This window comes from Heptranchias perlo, chromosome 16 (genome assembly GCF_035084215.1).
Source record: "Heptranchias perlo isolate sHepPer1 chromosome 16, sHepPer1.hap1, whole genome shotgun sequence".
In the NCBI taxonomy this organism is placed as follows: Eukaryota; Metazoa; Chordata; class Chondrichthyes; order Hexanchiformes; family Hexanchidae; genus Heptranchias; species Heptranchias perlo.
This window is the reverse complement of record NC_090340.1, coordinates 18,219,527-18,240,804: the sequence shown is the minus strand read 5'-3', so window position 1 is coordinate 18,240,804 and position 21,278 is coordinate 18,219,527. Positions and strand designations below refer to the sequence as shown.

The following is a 21,278-nucleotide window of genomic DNA, read 5'->3' as shown; positions in this document are numbered from 1 at the left end:
CGGAGAGGAATCAGTAGAACTGAATGTAATTATAACAAGGCCAAGGCCAGTGATAGCTCTCCCTTCCCCTGCCCACGCCTACCCTCATCGTTGAATCAGCTGCTGGGGTTATATTGGACTGCTTTTTGTTGCATGCAGTTATGGCAGTGCCTCTTACTTAGTGACTGGATCAATACGGAGGGTTTCAGTGCAGGCCTGCTTGTCTGGGTATTGATCACTGGAGCCATATTCATCATCATCTCACCCTCAGCACTCCTTCCTGCTGTCAGCTCATTAATCATCCTCTCAAATAGTCCCACGTGTCCCTGACCACACCAGTACTGCAGCCAGGCTAAGCTGCAGCCGTTCATTCATCAACAGTTTTAGGAATAAATGCAAGTGTAGTAAACATATCTGCATTACATTTACAATGAGGACAGGATTCTTTGATGCCTTTTTCATGCTAAGTAACAGATCATTACCAGCCAAATGCTTGTATTTATCGCATAGAGGACATTGAGATTTTAGGTGACAATATGTATCGCAGTATTGTGTGGAAGATGCAATAGGACAATATATAATACAAGTTTTAATGAAATATACATTCCATTGCATATGATATAATGTAAAATGTGCAATATATACTAATAATGGAATAGACTACAGTATATTATTTGAGCAATGCATGTTCAATAAATTAATATACTATGTATTCAATGTATAATGTACAAAATAAGTGTGGAGATACAGCAGATTGAATACACTAAGCTACAGTTACCCTGCAGTACAGTTGTGTTCAGGTGATATTTATTACTAATCTCTTGAAAGGCAATCTAATGCACATTCCAATAAAGGATTAATGGTTACCATTTGTGGTGCTTCCTAGTACTTGGAGTTCAAAATTAGACCTATCAAACACTTACATATGTTAGATACAAACCTCATGAAGACCAAGTCAGTAACTCCGAGAAAGATTTACATTTATATACGCCTTTCACACCTTATGATCTCCCAAAGCGTTTTACAGCCAATTTTGAATTGTAGTCATTGTTGTAATGTAGGAAATGCCCAGCCAATAGCAACAGATAAATGTCAGTTTGGGGCAAATCATGTAAGTGGGAACCTTGGGGTGTAACAGTACATGGTTGCCTATGGACAGGTTTGGCGATTGCAGTCCCAATACGATGGATTGTATTACTGATTTGTGCAGAATACATGCAGTTGACGATAGGCTCGATAAATTCTTTTTTTTTATTCGTTCACGGGATGTGGGCGTCGCTGGCGAGGCCAGCATTTATTGCCCATCCCTAATTGCCCTTGAGAAGGTGGTGGTGAGCCGCCTTCTTGAACCGCTGCAGTCCGTGTGGTGACGGTTCTCCCACAGTGCTGTTAGGAAGGGAGTTCCAGGATTTTGACCCAGCGACAATGAAGGAACGGCGATATATTTCCAAGTCGGGATGGTGTGTGACTTGGAGGGGAACATGCAGGTGGTGTTGTTCCCATGTACCTGCTGCTCTTGTCCTTCTAGGTGGTAGAGGTCGCGGGTTTGGGAGGTGCCGTCGAAGAAGCCTTGGCGAGTTGCTGCAGTGCATCCTGTGGATGGTGGACACTGCAGCCACGGTGCGCCGGTGGTGAAGGGAGTGAATGTTTAGGGTGGTGGATGGGGTGCCAATCAAGCGGGCTGCTTTATCTTGGATGGTGTCGAGCTTCTTGAGTGTTGTTGGAGCTGCACTCAAGAAGCTCGACACTGGTAGCTCTTTGCAAGTTATCATGTGGGGGAGCCAGTGGTTACAACGTGTTAGTGCAAGAGTATGTTAGGAGTGAGTAAAACATATCACTGTCGAAACTCTACCGGCCACCCGAGTCTGTTCGGCGCCTCGCCAGGAACGTTCGACAATTTCCGCCCATCGTCGACCCTCGTTCCTCACCGTGTACGGAGAAGTATGCTAATAAGCTGCTTGCTAGTCCAATGAGCTGGACGCGCGGGCACGCTGTATGTAAATGAAGTGGGGGGCGGCGAGCGCGCATGCGCGCTGCTACGCCGTGTGAATGGTGCAGTGTGTGAGTGAAGTTCAGTTACTCGAGAGGAAGTGAGCGCGCGAGAGGGGAGGCTGTCGGTGGCTGGAGGAAGTGAGCGCGAGCCGTTTGAGTCCGTTAGAGAGCCAGTGAGCGCGAGCCGGCGGGACAGGGGAACGAGGGCACGCCGACCGGGAAAGCTTGAAAGCGGCGGAGGGGCAGCGCGGAGTACGGGACACTAACCTACCCAGAGAGAGAGACAGACACTCGGGAAAAGATGCCGCGGGTCGTCCCCGATCAGAGGAGCAAGTTCGAGAACGAGGAGTTCTTCCGCAAACTTAGCCGGGAATGTGAGGTGAGAGGCCGGGCCGAGGAGTGCGCGGAGAGGAGAGCAGGGAAAAGTTTGCGCGAGTTACCGTTTGGGTGAGATGCGAGGCGTCTGTGTGGGAGGGGAGGGGAGAGGAGAGGCAGCCCGCCCGCCGGACACATGGTAACCCGCTGGCGGTGATTCACTTGGTATTGCATAAAAGAAGCTGGTCATCTCCTGGAAGTTGAGTGAAAGGGACCGGGTGCCCCCTCCTCCCCACCCCGGGCAGACCGAGATAAATCGGGATCGGGAACTTCCTCCCCCCGGGTGCTTCTGGACTGCCCCCACCCCCAACCCGTAGTGCTTCTGGACTTTGAGCCCCCCCGCCCCTGTTGCTGGCAGAATTCAATGCAATAAATTCAACCCCCGCCCCCCCGGGCTATGGGGGAGCTTTTCCCGAGCGCCGGCGAGGCGCGCACGCTTATTTACTCACCATTCGCGTTGATGAAAGTGTTTAACTTTCTCTCTTTCTTTCTTTTTGTTAACAGATTAAATACACAGGTTTCCGCGATCGGCCACACGATGAGAGACAGATGCGGTTTCAAAATGCCTCCAGGGATGGTCGGTCTGAGATCGTGAGTAGCAAAGCTCGTCCTCACTTCCTTATCGGCACAAACGAGACACAACACGGGCAGCGTGTCCCAGAGACGACATCAGGGACTAAAGCAAGTTGGCAGTGAGCGGCACGAACAAACTGCCAAAGAGTCAGGCGCCCGACTAACTGGCTCTCAGTGTTCCTCGACATAGAAACGGGGAATGCAGTGGATACTAGTTCAGTCGGTGTGTAAACGAGAAAGGCAGGTTAACGTTTTGGGTGGAACCCTCCATTGGAACTCTTGCCAGAATGGCAAGTGGAAGTGTTAGATCCCGTTTGTGTATTTAGAGCGTTTAACGCTTTAATTTCAGATTCATGGCTTTTTCCTTTTCACTAATATTTCTAGATTGATGAAAATCAAAAGTTACCAGGTATTCCTAACCATTTGGCCTGGGATAACCTAGGTTTTGTATGCGCCCAGAAAGGGGACATCAGATGGGCACACCCTATATAATGGGAAGAAGCTCGCATTGGCCCATTGCAATGAATTGGGGTAAATGAGCTACCTTGTAGGATGAAACTGGATAACGAAGATACTGAGAAATGCTTTTCCCCCTGACTGATCTGTCAATATGAATTACATTTGGAGCTGCCAAACATTTTTTTTCAGTCCTCCTGGGAATGGCTGCTTCCCTCAAGCAGAAAAATAATTGGAGTCCTTAACATTATTTGTTTGAAGTCATTGGCATTGCACAACTTTTCGACCTTTATGCTCCACTTCTTTGTCTTTATTTAATGTCTGTGGATGTATATGGCTCATCAAATCTTAATCTGGATCATAAAGCTTCCAATATATTTCTCAAGCACTTGTACAGGCAGGAATAATTTCATTCAAGACATGCGTTTCATTAGCTCAGAGAAATTTATCTTGCAAATATATTTTTTTGTGGGATTTTGTACGCAGCAGATTATCTGGCTAATGTGTATTTATGCCAGGAGGGAACTTATAAAGTCAGTGCCATTTTAGTTGGAACACTGTACTGTAAGATAGGGAAATTTATAGGGAACGACAAATGTTAGAAAGAAAAACTTGTATTTATGTAGTGCTTTTCACGACCTCAGGATGTCCTTTACAGCTAATGAAGTACTTTTGAAGTGTTGTCACTGTTGTAATGTAGGAAAAGAGGCAGCCAATTTGCGCACAACAAGGTCTCACAATCAGCAATGTTATAATGACCAGATAATCTGTTTTAGTGATGTTGGTTGAGGGATAAATATTGGCCAGGACGCGGGGGAGAACTCCCCTGCTCTTCTTCGAATGGTGCCATGGGATCTGTTACATCCACCTGAGAGGACAGACGGGTCCTTGGTTTAACATCTTACCCAAAAGATGGCACATCCGGCAGTGCAGCACTCCCTCAGTACTGCACTGGGAGTGTCAGCCTAGATTATGTGCTCAAGTCTCTGGAGTGGGACTTGAACTCACAACTTTATGACTCAGGCGAGAGTGCTACGAACTGAGCCATGGCTGACGTTGGAAGGAGGGGCCTTGGTATCAAATCTGTCTTTTAATTGTACACTGGTAAGATCATTACCACCACAAAGATTTTCGTTGCCTTTTTTTGATAAATCAGTGCATGTGAAATTTGTAAAACTATGATCTAAGTGAAAATAACCTATTTTGCAGTATATGGTTATTTTAAGCATGTTCAATTTACATCATACACATCATACGTAACCATATCATTTGTTTGGCCACTAAGAAATTCTTCATGGGATATGGGTGATTGATTTCTCTCCAGTCATTTGAATGTTTACGGTGAGTGCTGACAGGCTATCTGATTGTGCAGGACTTCGTAGTCAAGCCCAATCCTGTCCTCAATGACATTTACACATGAGCCCTTCCAGTCGGGGTTGTTGCACTAGCAATCATAGTGTCACAGCACAGATCATGCAGTCCATCAAGTCTACACTAGTGCATTCTACAAGTGAGCCACCTAGTCTAATCCCCCTCTCCTGCATGCTTTTCATACGGTTTTTAATGTTTCTCTTTTACAAGCAACTAATTCCCTTTTGAAACCACTTACTGATTCTGCTTCGACAACAGTTTGACAGAATTCCACACTCGCGTGCAGTTTTCCCTTCCCTTCCCTGGCTGGGTGTTGTGGATAATTGTAACTCCCCTACCGCTGCTTCAGTTAAGATCAGATAACCCAGCACAGAGCAGGGATCAAACACAAACCTTCCTGGCGTGTCAGTCTGAGAGATGGAGATATGGCTGAGACTTTGGCTTTGAGCCATCAGGGTGGTTTCAGACTTTTTTAAGCCAGCCTGATTTCATCCATATAAATAATAACTTTGCTGTTGCATTTACCCCTAGGAGTAGCATTTGATAAAATTATTTGACACTACTTTTTAAACTATAATTTTCACCTTTCTCTGGGTTGGTCTAGGTTACATACTATTCCCCAACTAAGTGAGAACCCATATCTTTACCAGTACTACTTATGATCCAGCTATCAGAATGTGTGAGAGTGGTCCCTTGCTTTCTATCGTGGTTGAGATCAAAAACTTATCATTCCTGCATCCTTCTGATTTGTAACATTGCATGGTGAAGCTCCATGTGCTGCACTGCTATTTTGATATCCGTTCATCATGAAAATTGAAATGCATGAGCTTTCAGTTGGGAAATTTGCCATTTTTAAATTATTAGACATTTTCTAACAATGCTAGAGATTCCATTTCTGAGCAGTGTCTTCAGAAGCAGTTAAAGAGAAGGCCATTCATCTTTTTAGATTACCGATACATGCTGACTTTGAGGGGATCATAAAATATTTCTCCTTGTCTTTGGCGCTTCCTCTTTTTTTTGCATATTTGCTAATCTGTTCTTGGCCTGTTTTAAAATCTCTGATTTGTTCTAAAAGTTAATGTCATCTGTTAGGCTAGCAAACTTGGGCGAGCTCCTGTAGCAATGCATGAAATAGACTAAGTTGCTGGTGCATAATTGTCATAAATATGCTGTAATTTGGCAAAATGAATCCTAGGTCAAACAACAAACCAAAAGTGAGCGCAGGATGCAGTATTTATACTCTTGTGTCAAGAATAAATGTAGAGTTTTGGTTTATTTGACTGAAATTTGGTTGTCTGTTTTGTACACCGCTCTTTTGCTCTTGCATCCACATATTTTCTTTCAGTTTCACTTCTTCCCCACCTCTTCCACCATCCCAACTTACCCCCCCCCCCCCGCCACCAGGATGTCACTGGTACAATGAACATAAATAATGCTGTAGCTAGGTCAACTTGACATTTGCACTGCAGAGATAATGCTATAATACCAAACTCCATCCCACAATGAATATTTTTTAATCAAAGGTGTGTAACCAATCAGTATTAGTATTGTGAGAATCTCCCTTCAAGCAGCTTCTGGGCTATGACTCACAGTAGAATCAAATGCCTGTAACTGTACACTTGATAAGAAATGATGACTCCATATTTTATGTAATTCCAGAGTTTGGAGTACACAGTACCGCCTGGCAGACTATTACCTCAGGACGTAATACTGATGTAAAAAATAAATGACTGCATAATTTATTTAAAGTCCTGTTCTCTGATACAGTTTGTATTGATTTTTCTGAAAGGCTTTTGTGGCCACTGGAACCAATCTATCTCTGCAGTTTTTTCCGGCAAATTGGCATGGAGAGCAGCGGCAAACACCCACACGAGAGTATGTGGACTTTGAGCGTGATGCAGGCAAGGTAAGAAAATAGTAGTCCTGACATTCTTAGAACTTATTCTGTGAGTGGGAGAAAACCTGATGTTCTAGACTGCCTGTGTTGCTATACAACTTTTTTTTCTATGTATTTTATATATAGATGAATGTGAATTTATTTTAGTTAAAATCAGTCTGTCTCAATCGCCACCAATCCAGCAAGATTGGGAAGACTCATGCTGCAGTAACAAAGGAATACTGGATTCAAATATGTGTATAACAGTTTTTGTTGCTGCTAGATGATTCCTAGAACTGACAGTTTTGTGTACCTTCTGATCTGGAAAAGGTAGGCGAGAACTGGAAGTGTTGGTAGACTATACCAAATGCTTGCATTATGGGAGAATAGGTACAGTTGCACTGGAATATCAACGTTCTAACTCTTGCACTGCTGTACTTCTAATGTAACAATCAGTGTCAGAATTTGCAGGATTTCCTTAATTTCAAGGATTTAGGTCAGTTCATTTTGCATTTTGTTGTGGGTAAACTTCTGGAGCCCATAATACTGGATGAAATTAGCAAATACTTAGGCATGGGTTAGTCTGGGGCAGTCAGCATGGAATTGTAACATGTAGGTTGTGCTTGACTAATTTAGTTGAATTTTTTGAGGAAATTGCAGCATGTATAAAGGGAATGATGTGGATGTTGTATATGTAAATTTGGAGAAGCCATTTAAGGAGGCACACATGAGTTTGGTGATGATAATAAAGACACGTTATTAAAGGAAATGTAATCATGCAAATATAGTTGGCTACGTGGCAAACGGAGTAGGGGCAGCTTGCAGTTAAGTCTTGAGCATTACAGCAAAATGTTTCTTTCCAAATTGAGTTACCAAAAATGATGCCCCAGCATCTGGTTTAGTCCCTGTCTGATCAGAAGTGCAATTATAGTAACTTCAGAAAAATGAACATTGCTTACTTTGTTCATTTATATTACACTTTTAAGTCATTACACCCCATTTGAACTGTGCTGGCCACTGTATTGAGTTTGTTCTGTTCTCTGTAGAAGTAAGGCAGCTGCAATTAAGAACTAGCAACTCTGAAGTAAATTGCTATAAGAATGTGTTTCCAACTTAATTTGATTCTCCTCACCACTTCCAATGTGAATCTGCCTTGCACAGCGCAGCATGGGTTCTATTTCATTTGAAGTCACTGCAAATATAATAAAGATGGTAAGGATTTAAGTTTGATAATTGGTGATAGTAAAGTATGAAAATACTGTACCACAAATGTACCCTCATTTAGGTACAGCCTTTAACTTTTCCTGTGGCACCAGTAAGCGACTCCAGTACCAGGAAATGGATCTTGTGTTAGAAAGTGCAGAACGGGACGTTGGTGCTGGTTAATTGTATAAAAATTTGAGCGGCTTCAACTAGCAGAAAGTGGGTACTACAGCAATCAACTGTATTTTTCAACAGTCCATTGGTTTCAGACTATGTTTTGCTGTTTTGGGTTTTTGTTCCCCTTCTTCATTTGTCTTCCTTCCCTCAAAAAAAATCAAGCGGAAGGCAGGAGAGAAGAGAAGGCCAGATACTGTAGCTATTTTGGATAATGGAAGGAGAACTCAACAGGTTTAATGGAACAAAAATCAGACTGGTTCTATAACAGACGAATGGTCCGCTCTGCCAGACAACCACCCATGTGGTGAAGACAAAAAATTTGCCCATGGTGTCATGTTAGAAAGTTTTTTTTGTGTAGCAAGGATGTTCACTGTTCTGTACATGAACTAAGTACATAAACCTTATATATATCTTCCTTCTAAAACTGCAAATAGACTTTCCTTCCTGTTGTCTTAGCAGACTCGAACAATACGGTTTTGCAGCATCAGCTGATAAAACAAAATCAAGCGTAAATGAAAAGTTGTAAATATTCTTAAGCAATGTCTGGCTTGGACAATGCATTCCAAAGGTGTACATTTATTTGTCATTTTAGATGAGTTATTACGTTTGAATTCATCTTGTTACTGCTTTGAATTACAACTACAAACTGACATCTATTTATAATACAGTTGTCCAATGGTCATTGTTGCTCCAGCACCATATAATTACGAAGTGAAAGAGGAGCTTGATGATTGGCTAATAACTTATTGGTCCTAGAGGATGAATAATTTGAAGGCTGTAACAGAATGAAAGTAAATTTGTGGAATGAAAGAGTATTTTGATGTAAAACTGAGGGAAGGCAAATGCCCTCGGGAGCTGAATTCTTAGTTTCATGTTGTGGCTGTCTTTATAAGTCAACGTTCTGGTATGTAAAGTGTGGTTAATTACTGAAGTAATCAGGCAAAATGAGACTTGTTTTAATATTTCTAATCCTATGTGTTTGCAGCCTGAACGGGTTGTGATATGTTCAGACAGTTTGTTCACTAGCTATGTGGGAAATTGAAGGGAAGCACTACATGCTCATTGGCAGCACAATACGGAGCAGTATAGCAATCCAAGTGCAGTGCTTGCTTATTGGTACTGAGTAACATAATTTGGTGCCTGATCTGACTAAAGCTGTAGACTTGTATGCGCCACATTATCTTGCACTAACAAATAGGGTCTGGGTAAGAAAAAATGGTAATAAGACAAATAGGGCCATAGTACAAAAAAATGTTGAGGTATAAAAATGTTAAAAAGACAAATCTAAAGGCACTGCATCTGAATACATGAAGCATTCGTAATAAGATAGACGAATTAACAATGCAAATAGATGTGAACGGATACGATATAATTGCGATTACGGAGACATGGCTGTAGGGTGACCAAGGTTGGGAGCTGAATATCCAAGGGTATTCGATATTTAGGAAGGACAGGCAAAAAGGAAAAGGAGGTGCAGTGGCATCGTTAGTAAGGGATGAAATCAGAGCAATAGTGAGACAGGATATTGGCTCAGAAAATCAAGATGTAGAATCAGCCTGCGTGGAGTTAAGAAGCACCAAGGCACAGAAAACACTGGTGGGAGTTGTCTATAGACCTCCAAACAGTAGTGGTAATGCAGGGGATGGTATCAAACAGGAAATTAGAGACGCATGTAGGAAGGGTACTACAGTAATCATGGGTGACTTTAATCTACATATAGACTAGCCAAACCAAATTAACAATAATACTGTGGAGGATGAATTCCTGGCTTGTGTACGAGATGGTTTTTTAGACCAGTACATTGAGGAGCCAACTAGGGAACAGGCTATCCCAGATTGGGTATTGTGCAATGAGAAGGGGTTAATTAATAATCTTGTTGTGCGGAGTCCTTTAGGGAAGAATGACCATAACATGATAGAATTCTTCATTAAGATGGAAAGTGAAGTAGTCCAATCTGAAACTAGGGTCCTAAATCTAAACAAAGGTGTGAGTTGGCTATGACAGATTGGGGAACTTCATTAAAAGGCATGATGGTGGATGGGCAATGGCTAACATTTAAGGAACGAATCCATGAATTGTGACAGTTATACATTCCTTTCTGGTGCAAAAATACAAAAAGGAAAAGCAACCCAATCATAGCTAACAAAAGATATTAAGGACAGTATTAGATCCAAAGAGGAGTCTTATAAAGTTGCCAGAAGAAGTAGCAAGCCTGAGGATTGGGAGCAGTTTAGAATTCGGCAAAAAAGGATCAAGAGGAAAAGTAGAGTATGAGAGTAAAGAGGAAAAGATTAGTAAAGACAAATGTAGGTCCCTTACAGTCAGAAACAAGGGAATTTGTAATGGGGAACAATTAAACAAATACTTAGGTTCTGTCTTCATGGAAGAGGGGACAAATAACTTCCCAGAAGTGCTAGGGAACCAAGGGTTGAGTGAGAAGGGGAATTAAAGGAAGTTAGTATTAGTAAAAAAAAAGTGCTGGAGAAATTAATGGGACTGAAAGCCGATAAATCCCCAGGGCCTGATAATCTGCATCCCAGAGTGCTAAAAGAGGTAGCCGTGGATGAATTGGTTATCACCTTCCAAAATTCTATGGAATATGGAACAGTTCCTGCAGATTGGAGGGTGGCAAATGTAACCCCACAATTTGAAAAAGGAGGGAGAGAGAAAACAGGGAACTACAGACCAGTTAGCCTAACATCAGTAGTAGGGAAAATGCTAGAGTCTATTATAAAGGATGTGATAACAGGACACTTAGAAAGTATCGACGGGATTAGATAAAGTCAACATGGAATTATGAAAGGGAAATTGTGTTTGACAAACCTACTGGAGTTTTTTGAGGATGTATCTGGTAGAATAGATAGGGGAGAACCAGTGGATGTGGTGTATTTGGATTTTCAGAAGGCCTTTGGTAGAGTCTCACAAAAGAGGTTAGTGTGCAAAATTAAAGCACATGGGATTGGGGGGAATATACTGGCATGGATTGAAAATTGGTTAACAAACAGGAAACAGAGTAGGAATAAATGGGTCTTTTTCAGGGTGGCAGGTGGTGACTAGTGGGGTACCGCAAGGATCAGTGTTTGGGCCCCAATTATTCACAATATATATCAATGATTTGGATGAGGGAACCAAATGTAATATTTCCAAGTTTGCTGACGACACAAAACTAGGTGGGATTGTGAGTTGTGTGGAGGATGCAAAGAGGCTTCAAGGCAATTTAGACAAGTTGAGTGAGTGAGCAAATACATGGCAGATGCAGTATAACGTGGATAAATGTGAAGTTATCCACTTCGGAAGGAAAAACAGAAAGGCAGAATATTAATTAAATGGTGATAGATTGGGAAATGTTGATGTACAAAGGAACCTGGGTGTCCTTGCATTCCAGTCACTGAAAGCAACCATGCAGGTGCAGCAAGCAGTTAGGAAGGTAAATGGTATGTTGGCCTTCATTGCAGAGGATTTGAGTAGAGGAGCAAGGATGTCTTACTGCAGTTATACAGGGCCTTGGTGAGACCACACCTGGAGTATTGTGTGCAGTTTTGGTCTCCTTACCTAAGAGAGGATATATTTGCCATAGAGGGGGTGCAGCATAGGTTCACCAGACTGATTCCTGGGATGGCAGGACTGTCGTATGAGGAGAGATTGGGTCGACTTGGCCTGTATTCACTTGAGTTTAGAAGAATGAGAGGGGATCTCATTGAAACGTATAAAATTCTGACACGGCTGGACAGACTGGATGCAGGGAGGATATTTCCTCTGGCTGGGGGGCCTAGAATGTGGGGTCACAGTCTCAGGATACGGGGCAGGACATTTAGGACTGAGATGAGGAGAAATTTCTTCTCTTGGGGTAGTGAACCTGTGGAATTCTCTATCACAGAAGGCTGTGGAGGCCAAGTCACTGAATATGTTTAAGAAGGAGCTCGATAGATTTCTAGACACAAAAGGCATCAAGGGGTATGGGGAGAGAGCGGGAATATGGTATTGAGATAGAGGATCAGCCATGATCATATTGTATGGCAGAGCAGGCTCGAAGGGCCGAATGGCCTACTCCTGCTGCTATTTTCTATGTTTTTAGAAGTTTTAGATTATAGGAATACTCCAGGGTGAGTTCCTGCAACGGCCTTGTTATTGTAATTCCTCCTGAAAATGTACCTTTTTTAAAAAAAAAAGCAACTTGTGTTTAGCATTCCACTTTGCTACCTCTCGATTGGAAACAGCATTTCTGAGGCTGGGCCCTGAGACTTGGCATTTCATCCATTCTGTAGCTGTCCCATACCTGTTATGAAATGGAGCATCTTTTGGGCATAGATTTTCAGTGAAGCGCATCTGATTTAATTCTACTAATGCAAACTGCAACTCGGGCCTGCTTTTGATATGATTTTTTTTGTGGCTGAGAGGGAGGAGCTTCCCTTTGTTGGATCTTCCACACTGTGCTTGATCTTGCAAATGTGCCACTGCCCCTTCTAAACCAACTACGAGAAGATGAGTTTGGGGTTCACTCAGTAACTCCCTTTCCCCCCAACCCCGACAAATGTGGCTCCGATCAGTGAAAATTGAAGCCTTTGTGGAATCATTTGTCATTACCTTGGGCTATATCAACAATTTTGTTTTGTCTCAAATTACTGTATACTGCAACTAATGCCGTATCTTCTGACATTCATTAATTCAGATGTTTCCAAGGGTTGTGTCCTCTTTTCCACTCTCTTCATTCTTCGTATCAGTGACCTCCATTCATCATCCAATCCCGGCAACTGCCGACTTCTGATTCCACTACATTTATCAATTTCCTTTTGAATTGCACACCTTCCTTGCACAGAACCTCAGTTCCTTGTAATTTCCATGGCTGAATTACTATATCTGGATTTCCCCTATGCCATTTGGGGCAATGAAAATATTGCTCCTCCTTCAAGTGTCCTACAGGTCTAACAACAGCTGCTGCCTCTTGCCTTGGGCTCTTCTATTTATAGGCATTCATAAGCTCACCATGTCACCTGATGTCAAATGGAACTTCCATTATTAAAGCTTGTCTGGGAAGCTCGTTTTCCTCCCTTGTGCCAAACGCTACTCCTCTGTTCAGATAGGGGCTTTTAAACAGAATTTTCACTTCCTGTAAGCAGACCACAGCTGCCTTGACAGCAAGAGTATGTCTTGAATGTTCTATCCTTGCAGAGGTTATAGGGTTTGGGTCTAACAATTAAACTAATTATGGTAAACCACGTATTGAATTTTGCATAGGTATGTCCTACGTCTCCAGACACTTCAGTGTAGAATATGTCATACAAATCAGTGTTTGCACTTACTACAATATTTATTTACAAATTCAAGAGTGTGCAGAAGTACTAACATTAGAACAGGCCAAATTCTACAGAATTCAAATTAAGCGCATACTCTGATACAAGGCAATTCTCTTTTATACATACAGCACAGAAGATTCATTTAAGAATTAGCTGCTACATTTCTTCAACAGTGTCTTGGAATCAAAGTCCTGAGTATCATTCACTTCCTTCTGCTCCAATTTCGCTATAGAGCAGCTGCTTAGAATGACAGGCTCCTCAAAAGGTTTCCTTGCCCCTGTAAAACACCATTTTATAAACACAGATTAAAAGGCCATTTTTTAAAACAGAAAAGCAAACCAAGCACTGAGGTTCATTTCTGGAGGGATATAATTGAAGTGCAGAGAAGTTATGCTAAACTTGTATAGAACCTTGGTTAGGCCACAGTTGGAGTACTGTGAACAATCTGGTCTCCATTTTATATAAAGAATATAGAAGCACTGGAGAAGGTGCAAAAAAGATTTACTAGCATGATACCAGAACGGAGAGGTTCTACCTATCAGGAAAGATTGAACAAGCTGGGCCTTTCTCTAGAAAAGAGAAGAATGAGGGGTGACCTGATAGAGATCTTTAAGATTATGAAAGGGATTGATAAGGTAGATGTAGATATGATGTTTCCACTTGTGGGGTGAACCAGAACTAGGGGCCATAAATATAAGATAGTCACTAACAAATCCAATAGGGAATTCAGGAGAAACTACTTCACCCAGAGTGTGGTAAGAATGTGGAACTCACTACCACAAGGAGTAGTTGAGGCAACTAGCATGGATACATTTAAAGGGAAGCTAGATAACCACATGAGGGAGAAGGGAATAGAAGGATATGTTGATAGGCTTAGATGAAGAAGAGTGGGAAAAGGCTTATGTGGAGCATAAACACCAGCCTGGATCTTTTGGGCCGAATGGCCTGTTTCTGTGCTGTACGTTCTTTGTTATTCTTTGTAAGTTTCTAAATTTCTGCTTGTCGCCTTCTGCCTTAAATCATAAGCAGAGAAAATCACTGAACGCGGTCACACTAGGTCATAGATGAACAGCCCCTTTCTGCCAACTTAAGTGCGTGTTTGTGCTGTTCTCCTTTTCCTCAACATCATATTTCCTTCCTCCTTTGTGCCTATGCTTTTTTCCCTACTTGTGTTTGTTCTGCACCTTTGCAGCTTCCCATTAAAGGTCTTGCTCTCACGGTTTGATCGTAAGAGATTGGAGTTTTAGGGTGAGAGGGTTGTGGTTGAGATTCCTTTGTTTGGTTTAGTTTATCAGCTAAGGATGCACACAGTTGAAATTCATTCTGCATGATGTTGACGTGGGTGGGTCTAAATAGGACATCCAGTTTCAACTAAGACACCTAGAAAAGTACAAAATAATAAATGTACATTTTCAGATAGCAATTGGGAGTGGGATGGTAGGCCAATATTCTTTCCTCCCCTACCTCCATAGCTCCAGAATACTGAGGCCAGTATTAGAGCCTCCACTGCCATCTGGCTGAAGTCAGCTAGCTATTTACGCACCAGATACCGAACCTGGGATCGTCCTTTCTTTATAGCTCAGTACCCACCACACAATGTGGTGCATTTACTTTTGGAGTTGTCAAGGGACCTAATTCAATTTTCTAAAATTGAGAGTTCTACAAGTTTATTAAGTGAGTTTTTTTGTAATTCCTTTAATTGAGCACACGTGCAAATAGCATCATCCTATGTCAGAAAGTTTGTGCTTTCTGATGCACCCATTGTTTATTGGAAAGTGTGTACATTATGTTTGAAGCATTTTTGTAATTAAAATGCTGGCAACTTTTTAAATATTAAATATTTAATATTTCACTGAAGAATGCAATTATTCACTTCAAGCATTTTAAAGATGAAATATTTGATGCTTTAAAAAATGTGCTCTTCCAGGTGAAAGATACGAATGTGGGGAGGTGTCTGCATCAAGCATTCTAGTTCCCTTTACTGCCCGAACAATGTGTTTTAGTCCCATCAAGAGTTTTACTGTACTGGTGTAAATTTTCCACCCCCCCCCACACACACAGTATTTGTTTTCTTGTTTCCCTCCCTTTCTAAAGGCAATGAATCCATGTCAGATGCACCTGGTAACTCATGGAAGTTGTCATTCTTCATGTGTGAGCTTAGATGGTGTCTTATAGCTATTCACGTGTGGAGGGAATCATGGTAGAGCTTGGACCTGCCCTCCTGATAACCACGCAGGATAGCAATAAGAAGCATGAAATCTGGCCATTTTTATTGCTTTCCTTAGCCCAGGATTGCTGAGGTTAATTGAATTCAGCAAGGATCAGCAGTCAAACTGATCTGTGTGGCTCAGTAGACATCAGGCAGTGAAGCTATTAGAGGAGCTCGAGGAGTCTTTTTAAAGGGTATTTTTATTACATAGTTTAGCAGCTGTTGGGTACTCCACACCCTTTGTTCACGTGTGGAAAGTCTATTATACACTTAAAAGTGCTTATGTTTTGACATTTTCAAAGCTGGTGCCTGTGAGGAGTTCAGGAATGATGGTACTGTGGTTAGGCATCTGCTTTTATTGCTCAGGTGCACTTCACTAGTGTGTATCAGTTCACCTTCCAGACGATAGGAGAAATGCACGCAAGATTACAATATCCAGTACACGCAATGAAGAATTTCATTATTACGAACACCAGGTCACACCATCACATGACTAGATATTAAGTAGTAAAGTTAAACTCATGATCATAAAGGACAAAGGAGGACACAAATAACCTCCCAGAAAGGTTAGGGAACCAAGGGTCTAGTGAGAGGGAGGAACTGAAGGAAACCAGTATTAGTAAAAAAAAAAGTGCTAGGGAAATTAATGGGGCTAAAGGCTGACAGATCCCAGGGCCTGATAATCTACATCCCAGAGTACTAAAGGAAGTGGCCCTGGAAATAGTGGTTGCATTGGTGGTCATCTTCCAAAATTCTATAGACTCTGGAACAGTTCCTACAGACTGGAGGGTGGCAAATGTAACCCCACTATTTAAAAAAGGAGGGAGAGAAAAAACAGGGAATTATAGACCAGTTAGCCTAACATCAGTAGTGGGGAAAATGCTGGAGTCTATTATAAAAGATGTGATAACAGAACACTTGGAAGGCATTACGGGATTGAACAAAGTCAGCATGGGTTTATGAAAGGGAAATCATGCTAAACAAATCTACTGGAGTTTTTTGAGGATGTAACTGGTAGAATAGATAGGGGAGAACCAGTGGATGTGATGTATTTGGATTTTCAGAAGGCTTTTGATAAGGTCCCACAAAAGAGGTTAGTGTGCAAAATTAAAGCACATGGGATTGGGGGGAATATACTGGCATGGATTGAGAATTGGTTGACAGACAGGAAACAAAGAGTAGGAATAAACGGGTCTTTTTCCGGTTGGCAGGCAGTTTTTTTTTATTCGTTCATGGGATGTGGGCGTCGTTGGCAAGGCCAGCATTTATTGCCCACCCCTAATTGCCCTTGAGAAGGTGGTGGTGAGCCGCCGCCTTGAACCGCTGCAGTCCGTGTGGCGAAGGTTCTCCCACAGTGTTAGGAACGGAGTTCCAGGATTTTGACCCAGTGACGATGAAGGAACGGCGATATATTTCCAAGTCGGGATGGTGTGTGCTTGGAGGGGAACGTGCAGGTGGTGGTGTTCCCATGTGCCTGCTGCTCTTGTCCTTCTAGGTGGTAGAGGTCACTGGTTTGGGAGGTGCTGTCGAAGAAGCCTTGGCGAGTTGCTGCAGTGCATCCTGTAGATGGTACACACTGCAGCCACTGTGCGCCGGTGGTGAAGGGAGCGAATGTTTAGGGTGGTGGATGGGGTGCCAATCAAGCGGGTTGCTTCATCCTAGATGGTGTCGAGCTTCTTGAGTGTTGTTGGAGCTGCACTCATCCAGGCAAGTGGAGAGTATTCCATCACACTCCTGACTTGTGCCTTGTAGATGTTGGAAAGGCTTTGGGGAGTCAGGAGGTGAGTCACTCACCGCAGAATACCCAGCCTCTGATCTGCTCTTGTAGCCACAGTATTTATATGGCTGGTCCAGTTAAGTTTCTGGTCCATGGTGACTCCCAGGATGTTGTTGATGGGGGATTCGGCGATGGTAATGCTGTTGAATGTCGAGGGGAGGTGGTTAGACTTGTTGGAGATGGTCATTGCCTGGCACTTGTCTGGCGCGAATGTTTCTTGTGACTAGCGGGGTACTGCAGGGATCAGTGCTTGGGCCCCAGCTATTCACAATATATATCAATGATTTGGATGAGGGAACGGAATGTACCATTTCCAAGCTTGCAGACGACACAAAGCTGGGGTGGAATATGAGCTGTGAGGAGGATGCAAAGAGGCTCCGTTGTGATTTAGACAAGTTGGGTGAGTGGGCAAGAACGTGGCAGATGCAGTATAATGTGGATAAATGTGAGGTTTTCCACTTTGGTTGTAAAAACAGAAAGGCAGGTTATTATCTGAATGGTGATAGATTGGGAAAAGGGGCGGTGCAACGCGACCTGGGTGTCCTTGTACACCAGTCGCTGAAGCAAGCATTCAGGTGCAGCAAGCAGTTAGGAAGGCAAATGGTATGTTGGCCTTCATTGCAAGAGGATTTGAGTACAGGAGCAGGGATGTCTTACTGCAGTTATACAGGGCCTTGGTGAGACCACATCTGGAATATTGTGTGCAGTTTTGGTCTCCTTATCTGAGGAAGGATGTCCTTGCCATGGAGGGAGTGCAACAAAGGTTTACCAGACTGATTCCTGGGATGGCAGGACTGACGTATGAGGAGAGATTGGGTCGACTAGGCCTATATTCTCTGGAGTTTAGAAGAATGAGAGGTGATCTCATCGAAACATATAAAATTCTAACAGGACTAGACAGACTAGATGCAGGGAGGATGTTCCCAATGGCTGGAGAGTGCAAAACCAGGGGTCACAGTCTCAGGAAACGGGGTATGCCATTTCAAACAGATGAGGAGAAATTTCTTCACTCAGAGGGTGTTGAACCTGTGGAATTCTGTACCACAGAAGGCAGTGGAGGCCAAGTCATTAGATGTATTCAAGAAGGAGATAGATATATTTCTTAATGTTAAAGGGATCAAGGGATATGGGGGAGAAAGTGGGAACAGGGTACTGAGTTAGACAATCAGCCATGATCATTTTGAATGGCGGAGCAGGGCCGAATGGCCTACTCTTGCTCCTATTTTCTATGTTTCTTTGTCTGCTTAAGGCACTGCCTGGTGACACTGAACTTGAGACAATATCTACTGCTGACTTGAAATTTGTAATTTTTTTTTAGCAACCTTGAAGTTGGAGCCAATTAGTTATTTTGCTGGATACTCCTTCAGTACTTGGCTCAGTGATGCAGAGTAGTGTGATATAGTAGAGAAAAGTGTTTTCATAGAATTTTACAGCACAGAAGGAGGCCACTCGGCCCATCATGCCTGTGCCAGCTCTTTAAAAGAGCTATCCAATTAGTCCCACTCCCCTGTTCTTTCCCCATAGCCCTGCAATTTTCTTCCCTTCAAGTATTTATCCAATTCCCTTTTGAAAGTCACTACTGAGTCAGCTTCCACCACCCTTTCAGGCATGTAAATTATGGTAAACTTCAGCAGAAATATTAAATCAGCTGAATAGAACCTAATGGAAAGCAATACTAACTCCTTTAATTTCAGAAATATAACCAAATTTGGGCCAGGCATTTAGTTGGCAGTTGCCTGAGTGTTTTAATAGATTATGTTGATAAAGTGTACACAGTAAAGGTCTGAACATCTGAGCTCATTTTAGGAATTAGCATCTGTACAGAGATCGCACTTCCAATTCAGTCTCTTCACCAGATTACAGTTGAGTTGTCCTGTTCCATACTGCAGGAGTAGCTACACTGACTAGACTAATACATGTGCAGTGGCAGTATACACAAGTGGAATATTAAGATACTCAATAGACCTGCCTCTGTCTATATGCTCTGACATGCAATTGTTTAGGGATGCAGATGTAACAATGCTCAACATTATTACATCTGCACTTATGGACAAAAAACAGACAGATTGCATGCTTAATGGGAAATTATTGGCTAATAAAGATCAGTAAAGGAATCTGACGTATAATAGATGCTTCAAGACACTAAGCCATTGCCATTGGCAGAAGTAAAAAAAAAGCTGATGGGATGTTGAATTGTAGAAAAATGTGGAGTAAATCAAATGAAGTAACCTTACCATTATATAGAGCATTGGTCAGGCCACACCTAAAGTATTGTTTTTTTTAATCCATGCTACAGAAAGGATGTAGGTGAGGTGAAGAAGATCTTGAGCACTAGGTACTGCTTCCCTGAAATATCTACAGGAGGGCCAGTATCAACCAGACCTTTCACATCCCTTCTTCCACAACAACTGTTCCTTTACTCACAGCCTACTGTGAGGGCGGGCAGTGAAAGATTCAGGAGATGTATGTGCGTGTTTCCAGAATCTGTTCCCGCCCTTGCTTGAGGAATGCTTTATCATACCTAGGTTCCATTCCATATGATGGCAAGCAGAGTGCCTTCACGTTCTCTACTTTAAAGATAATGAAATGCCGCCTGAGTGCCCAGAGACTCCTGCTGGAAAACATCTGCCAGCTACTGCAGAACCTCCTGGCACTTGGGGAGTGCTGAGAAGTAGGAGTTTGGTTAGAAAGTACGTACCATAGCCCCTGAGGTGTTTATTCCCCAAAAAAAAGTAGCAAGGCACACAGATTTGTTCTCGCGGAAATGGTTTTTGTCCCCGACGGGATTTTTGTGGTAAGATTTGGGAACGCCTGCAAGAAAGAGTAACAGAATGATTTCCTCATGGAAGTCTTGGTAGATGAGGGTGTTGGAAGAGAGTTGCATATCAGCAAATTAATGAGATGATGCAGTAGCCAAAGTGGGGGCTGTGATGGCTGGACTGTAGTACAGTGCTTCCCCAGGTCAAGGCGCTTGAAATGTGCTTTCAGAATCCTGTTCTTTCCCTTCAAAGCACAAGCACAAGTACAGGGGAATCTGTGCTTTATGGATGAGGGTACAAAAAATTTAAATGCACAGCACCAGCAGTAATTCTGCAGCTTTGAGCAAGTTGAAGAAAGAAAAAGCACCTAAAATTCAAACTTAAAACGATTCATGAAAGGTGCTATATAAATACAAGTCTTTCTTTATAGCTCCACCCTACCAGCGGAATGATATTTTATTCATTGCTTGGTATAATACTCCTGTTATCATAAAGTACTCTGTCATCTGATTTAATGTGAGTACTGAGAAGACTTGGCTATCTTGAAGTCCAAGTACTAACAAGATCTGCCAGTGTATTGCTTTGTTTTTGATTGCACATCCAATAAAGAGCCTAGGATGTATTTCAGATTGTGGAGTGTTTAATTGTGGGTATTAAATTGTAACCTTAAACTTGATTTAAACAAATTAACATAATTTCTGGTATATCATCCAATTTAACTCCATATTTTTTACCTTTATTCATCACAAGGAAACAGAAATTATTGCCATGATTTTTGAGTTTTGTGCTAAATATTCTCAGGTTCAGCTACTCTGGTCACTCCAGTGCATAAAATGCTCGCTACCTATACTGACTACTGTAATGTCACACATGCTGCCAAGTGTCTTTACAGAAGGTGGACTGAAAAACACTCTATTAAGATGAGACATGACTGCAAACCAAACTTGTTTATATTGAATAAAATACATGAATGAATGAATGGGATACAGCTTTCACTAAGATCCCTAAGTTCCTGTTCTATGAATAAAATATAAACACAACTCTATTGTGAAGTAACAGAGGGGGTTGATGAGGATAGTGCGGTTGATGTTGTGTAAATGGACTTTAAACAGGCATTTGATGAAGTACCACATAGTAGACTTGTTAGCAAAATGAAAGCTCATGGGATTAAAGGGACAGTGTCAGTGTAGATACAAAATTGGCTAGGGGAAAGAAAGCAGAGAATAGTGATGAACAG

General features: G+C 42.3%; 1 protein-coding gene across 3 annotated transcripts in view; it reads left to right on the top strand.

Annotated features, from left to right (window-relative positions):
• Positions 1 to 2,028: 2,028 nt before the first annotated feature.
• Positions 2,029 to 21,278, top strand: part of cbfb (core-binding factor subunit beta) — a 91,640-nt gene continuing 72,390 nt past the window's right edge. The window contains exons 1-3 of one of the 3 annotated variants that reach the window (XM_067997725.1): positions 2,029 to 2,350; positions 2,851 to 2,937; positions 6,536 to 6,652. In XM_067997725.1, coding sequence (XP_067853826.1) covers positions 2,273 to 2,350; positions 2,851 to 2,937; positions 6,536 to 6,652 — 282 coding nt within the window. In that variant the 5' untranslated portion in view covers positions 2,029 to 2,272. The remainder of the gene's footprint in view (positions 2,351 to 2,850; positions 2,938 to 6,535; positions 6,653 to 21,278) is intronic. The other 2 variants (XM_067997727.1, XM_067997726.1) reach the window with 2 other exon arrangements.